Source organism: Labrus mixtus, chromosome 8 (assembly GCF_963584025.1).
Source record: "Labrus mixtus chromosome 8, fLabMix1.1, whole genome shotgun sequence".
Taxonomy (NCBI): Eukaryota; Metazoa; Chordata; class Actinopteri; order Labriformes; family Labridae; genus Labrus; species Labrus mixtus.
The window spans coordinates 24,552,725-24,558,724 of record NC_083619.1 but is presented as its reverse complement, the minus strand read 5'-3'; the positions used below and the strand labels follow the sequence as shown (position 1 = coordinate 24,558,724).

The 6,000-nt window shown below is 37.2% G+C and overlaps 1 protein-coding gene across 2 annotated transcripts; it reads right to left on the bottom strand.

Moving 5' to 3' along the window:
- Positions 1-2,164: 2,164 nt before the first annotated feature.
- On the bottom strand, positions 2,165-5,903 carry fcer1gl (Fc receptor, IgE, high affinity I, gamma polypeptide like). 2 transcript variants are annotated; one of them, XM_061045389.1, is made up of 5 exons: positions 5,538-5,903; positions 5,283-5,374; positions 4,859-4,897; positions 3,759-3,842; positions 2,165-3,609 (listed from the first exon to the last, which is right to left on the bottom strand). In XM_061045389.1, the coding sequence occupies exons 1-5, from the start codon at positions 5,590-5,592 to the stop codon at positions 3,544-3,546; spliced, it is 336 nt and encodes a 111-aa protein (XP_060901372.1). In that variant the 5' UTR covers positions 5,593-5,903; the 3' UTR covers positions 2,165-3,543. The 2 variants fall into 2 exon arrangements, with proteins under 2 accessions (XP_060901372.1, XP_060901373.1); XM_061045390.1 differs by having other exon boundaries at positions 3,813-3,842.
- Between the last annotated feature and the right edge of the window lie 97 nt (positions 5,904-6,000).

The window sequence follows — 6,000 nt, the reverse complement described above, 5'->3', positions numbered from 1 at the left end:
GTGGATACGCCCACTCCATGCTGCGTTCATGTGGATTGGAGAAAGTCGCTTTTTTTTGGCTTTCAAGGAGCATAAAGAGAGCCCAACCAAGTAATAGATGGGAAAAGGGATGATAGAGAAAAATACAGATACCTTAAATATAACAAAAACAATGAAGGCAGTTGCGAAAAATGAGGAAGAAAGTTGAAAATGAAAAACGAACCCAGGTAAAGACATCCAGCTGCCTAATGAGCTCATGTAATCAGCAAATGTGTTAAAACAAATGTAAACAATGATTATAAGCCAACTTATTAAAACAAAAAGAAAGAGAAACACAAAAAAGAAAGGTGAGAAGGATGAGTTAGAGTTAGTCCCTTTTTCTCATTGCGTAAATGTTTTCAGTTTCCTCTTCTTATTAACACAAAGTCTTGGCTTTTAAAAGTTCTACCAGTGGATACATGTTAAAAGGTTATTTCAGTTTATAGTGTTGAACATTATTTTCCTTTTTATTTGATAGGACATCTGAAGAGAGAGAGAGGAAATGTTGAGAGGAGAGAGTGCAGCAACGGGCTGAGGTCGGATTCGCACCCACGGGACCAAAGCCTCTGCACAGGAGGTGAGCTACACAACCGCTAGGCTATGCTGCGCCCCTGAACATTATTTTCTATTTAGCTCCTAATTCAGTCATGCTGCTTTGAACCTTCATTCAACTTGTGCACCCCATTCATGTTGTGTTAATGAGACGTTTACAAGAGGTCAACGTTGAAGTGTATATAACTTTATACTTTATTTCAGACCCACAGGTCCATATGGTTATAAAAAAGCACAGATATATAAATACAGGACATTAACACTACATCATCACTACATGTGATTACAATACAAAGAGACATTTACACCAGTGTTTCCAGAAATACCTTGTGTCGCTAAGTCTGGGCTGGGTCAGTGACATTATGATGACATTTTCTGAGTTATTCAATCGACACATAAATTTGAACATAACATTTCTCAGCAGAGCATGAAATGTGGTCACATTATTAAAAACAAACATCTGACTTGCACTCGTCCATCTTGGTAGAAATATTCTGAATGCATCATTATATGCCACCTGCAGCTTTTTCATTTTAGCTTCACTATAATTGCACCACAAGTGGGCAGTATAAAGGGGAGTACAGCTCAGTTTTAACTTTGTCTGAGCACATTGAAAATTTACGTGCCAGCATATTAGCTTGAGCATACAGTTTTAAGTCTTACTTATAAGACATGAAACAGTTCAGATGTTAAGTATTTTCTAGTTATAGAGTAGTTCTATCTAGAGATGTGTAACTCTATCATATCTATAAAAAAGTTCTGCAGATGTTTTGGGCTTATGTTCTTTTTGCCAGTTTTACAAACAACACTTTTAGGTTAGGAAGATTTTATTTTCCAGGAGGGCTCAAACACGCGCTGCACACATTTTAATTCATAGTCATGTACAGTATGATTGTAAAGATATATTTCACATGTCTATTTGTGACGAACATGTTCAACATATGCAGCATATTCAATTTTTTTTTTTTTTTTAAATTCTGAGTCCAAAAGAAGTTCCTTCTTAAACAGGGTTTGAAACAGTTTATTCTTAGGTTTTCAGCGTCATGGCGGTGTCCTTTTCCTGATTTAAACACTGAAACTTGTTGCTCACATACAAGATCAGTAACAAAGAAAACACACATGCATAAAAAAAGGTTTGATTTAAGTTTATTAGTACCTTGTTTCTAGAAAGAAACACAGCATGTTAAATGGGAATATGTGATAATGACATAATGACATAATGAGCTTTGGCCTAAACAGAAACAGTTCAGGCTAATGAGGTGAATCATAAATGTATTTCACCATCATTTCAGTGTTTCTGATCTCGTTTTGTTACTCAACTTTAGGAAGTTCTGTTGCGACACACAGCTGGGTGTGTGAGTTTTTCTCGTGTCACTGATCAGCCTCGGGGGGGGAAACAGATCACAGTCTGAGAGCACGCCGGTTATAAATGTGTTTTGAAGACATTTCCAGAGATGTTTCTGTGTAAATACAAAGGTGAGACTCTGGGTGAGGATCAGCTGTCTGTCACACATGTAGAATAAAACTGGCAGAGGTGAGACTGTGTGATGCCCTCTGTTGCTCTCACCTGGTATAAACAAACATTTCTGACACATTCACTTTTAATTTCATTTATTGTCAGGATGCCAAAACTCAAATTATCAACTCATTTCATTCTGAATTATTGTAACATTTGATTAAGGTCATATTTAAAACAAAATGAACAAGTGATGCTTCTTTTTTCTCTTTTCTTTTGCTGCTAACAAAACACATTACATGAAAATAGGATTCAAATGTTTTTTAGAGATCCTTTCTTAAAACATGGCTCAGTGATTAAATTCAGAAATCAACATGAAACTTATACAACAAATTCAGCGTGCGTCAAACACTCGAGATGGAAAAACAAGGAAACAATGTCAAGCAAATACAATCAAACATGAATATTTATAATATTTATTACACAAAGTCAACTTTTTATTGACCAATTATCATGGTTAATAACCTCTATAATGTTACTGCTAATACTACACATTCTTTTACCATTATTAATGACATTGTAGCTCTGAATCTATCTTAGTCATTGTTGTTGTTGCTGCTCTGTTTATCTCTATCCTTCTTCCTCCTTCTTCCTCCATCTCATCTTTCAAGCCCAGCACAGTTCCTGCAGATGTCTGTTCATCATGAGTTTGGTTCTGCTCGAGGTTTCTGCCTCTTAAAGAAGTTTCTCCTCTCCACTGTAACTTTGTTAAATGTTGCTCAGTGCTCATGATGGATTAAAGTTGGGTCTTTGTAGATATTATAACAAAGAGTAAGGTCTTTTATCTGCTCTTTTTGTAAAGTGTCTTGACATTTGTCATAAATTGGCTTTATAGAATTAAAGATTGATTGATTGATTGATGGGCACATTAAGACCCACATAAACACATCGATTTGGACTTATCCCAACAGGTTTGTAAGTATATTTTGTCATTTGATCCTCTAGTTCATCTGAAAAATAATCATGAAACACAAAAGAATGATCAAACCCCTGCAGGTCCAAATGCAGATTTTTGTTTGCTTCGTATTGTGATGGATTGAGTTAACTTCAAAACAAAGGAATCATTTTAACCTTTTTTTTTTCTTTTTTTTTTTTTTGAACATTTCAAACCCTAAAAACTTTTGATCAAAAACATGGATTAAGTCACAAGCAAACACATCAAAAAGGGAACAAATGAACCGATACAAACGATAATTTTAGACTTCTGTTTTCTGAGTAAGTTGCGTAACAACGACTTGTGAAACACAAAGCCACGTGGGTCACGTAGACGTGGACACAGGCAGTGTCTGTTACATGTTAAATAAAATATGCTTAAGCATTTCCAACATGCAGATTCTTTTTTTTTGTACAAAGAACAGAGAGCAAGAGTTGTGTATATAAACTATATGCAAACAAACACCAAAGGTTAGCAAAAGTATTTTAAAGTATAAAACTGAAAGAGATTGAATCTTCTTTAATCACACGATGGGCTTTTTATCCATTCTGATGGTCTCGTAGACATCAGAGCTCTGACAGGACAGACCCTGCAGGACACGGACACAGAGAGAGTAAATAAACACCTCATGAACGGAAAAATTTAAAAAGATATTTGCAGCATGTATTTGCAGAACTTCTGCTCTGAGGTGTGATTCCTCATCAGGGAGGTGAATAAATAAATTTGTTAAGCTGTTACCTTCCCATCATGTGCCTTTTGAAATGTCTTTTTAAGCATCATAAAGAGTCTCACCGCATAGATGCCTCCCTCTACGGGCTTCTTCTGTGGGATGGAAAATGAAATGCAGGTATTAGTAAATTAAAAACATTCACATAGCAGACACTTTTATCCAACATTAGAGAGTAGCTACAAAATAAACAAGGATCTAGAGAGGAGGAAACAACATGAGGAAGTGGAAACGAACACCTCTAAGCTGTTCAGCTGTGACAGCCGTTCTAATCAGCATCAAAACAATCCTGAATATCACAATTGTCATTACGAAACAAAAACCATCATCGTCAGTATCGTTAAATGCGTAGGTGATCGTGAAAGAGCTGGGGGGTCTTTAGCTTTTTCTTAAAGGCGCAAAGGGACTCTGCAGATCGAATTGAGTTTTGTAGTTTGTTCCACCACCAGGGGGCGACAGAGGACCCTGTTGTGAAGGTTGGATCAGGTGCCTTTCATTGGCAGAGAGTAGAGGGCAGGAGGGAGTGAAGACCAGGATGAGAGAACTAACTAACGACTTTCTCCTCAATACAAGTGTGCAATATCCTATAACTCTAGTTATTCAGCGAGCTGTTGAGAGTGTTTGTAGAAGGGATTTAAGAGGTTTTTTCTTTTACAGGAAGTTGATGAATACATTTGTTTTTTCTGTTACACTGCTCAAAGCTGCATTTAGTCTTTTCTATGTTTGCTTAAGGGAAATAACTTTTAAAAATTAAATCATGAATCTTGAATATTTACTCCCTTTGAAGCTTTAACGTTGAATTGGACGTCACTTTGCATGCATGTTACATTAAGGACAGGATGTGGGACCTGACACGTTGGTTGCGTGTGAAAAAACTCTGTGGAAACTCTTAGTGCAGATAAATAATGTAGGTTGGTGGTCAGCTCAAAATTACAGGAAACAGAAGGGTGTTTGGTTTAAGAGAAGGGCTGCTTTTAAGTGTAACGCACCACAAAAATGAAGCCAAAGCAATCAAAAAACATTTTAACAAACACATTTTAATTGAATCCTGTAAGTCCTGCTTGGATTTACTTTACGATAACAAGAAAAAAAAACAACTTTAAATTTTTACCTCAGGTTTTTTGACAGCCGCTCTTTGGCACGGACTCATCTGTGTAAAAATAAATCAGGAAAAAACGTCCGTGATTAAGGGATTCAAACATGTGTCATGCAGACGTTACTGAAGGAAGGTGATCAGTGATCTATCTTAAGCTGGGAAGAATGCGTAAATGTTCAACAGGACACACACAAAGACTGAAAAATGTCATTTCAAAGTCTGACTAAGAAATGTTAAAAAGCGTAGAGGACATTTGGTATCACCTTCAACAGAATGATGAATGTTTATTTTACATTTAAGGAAAATTGCCCTGACTCATTCATGACATTTCCAGCAAAAGTCTTAAAAATATTAAAACCTATTTCTTTTTTGTGTGTTATAGTCTTTAGGTAAAGTTCATACAACATGTTGGAGTGCGTGTCCTTCCTGTTGGTCTTACCCTCAGTCTGTAGTATAAAACTGTTAAAACGATCCCGTAAAAGATTAGAATCCCATCCAGAATGTAACATACGTTCATGTCGTCAATGGCCTCTGAACACAGAAATCAAAAAGTCTCCATCATTCACCATGACCATCATCACCTCCAGCAGAACATTTCAAACTACAACATATCATCAACCGAAAAAGGTGCGAGAGATATCAAAGACGTCATCCAACACAACAGAGCACAAAGAAAACATTTGATGCTCCTCACCGGCGCAGGTGAGATTGATCACCAGAAAGGCAGCGGTGAGCAGCGCTCGCACCATCTTACCGAGCAGAGATGAGACGAGGGGATGCTGGAGGTCTTTTTTCTTGTTTGTTGTTCCTTTCGTCAGAGAGATCTCTTCAAAAAGAGCCTCAGCACTGAGCTCTGTGATCAAGCAGAGAACAGGAAGTCCGGGGCTCTCTGTCCGTTTTTTTTTTTCAAAGCTGCGAAAAACCACAAGCCTACCCACAATGCCATTTTCTCCGCACTGAAGTTCCTCTGAAACCCTTCTTCGAAAACTCAACTTTGCTGTGGTGATAAGATCAAGTGTGACGACACCGATAAGAAACCTAAAAACTGAACACACAATCTGATCACAACATCTTTAAAAAGAGATGGAAACTCTCGACTTCCTCATGTTCGTCCTCATCTCAACAAACACTGCTTTCTTAACTCCCCACACATTAAA

Coding starts and splice junctions, on each gene's coding strand:
- fcer1gl (XM_061045389.1), bottom strand. CDS start 5,592: ATGGTGCGAGCGCTGCTCACCGCTGCCTTTCTGGTGATCAATCTCACC. Junction 4,898..5,282: donor TTTTATACTACAGACTGAGG/GTAAGACCAACA, acceptor ATTTTTACACAG/ATGAGTCCGTGCCAAAGAGC. Junction 3,843..4,858: donor CGGCTGTCAAAAAACCTGAG/GTAAAAATTTAA, acceptor TCCATCCCACAG/AAGAAGCCCGTAGAGGGAGG.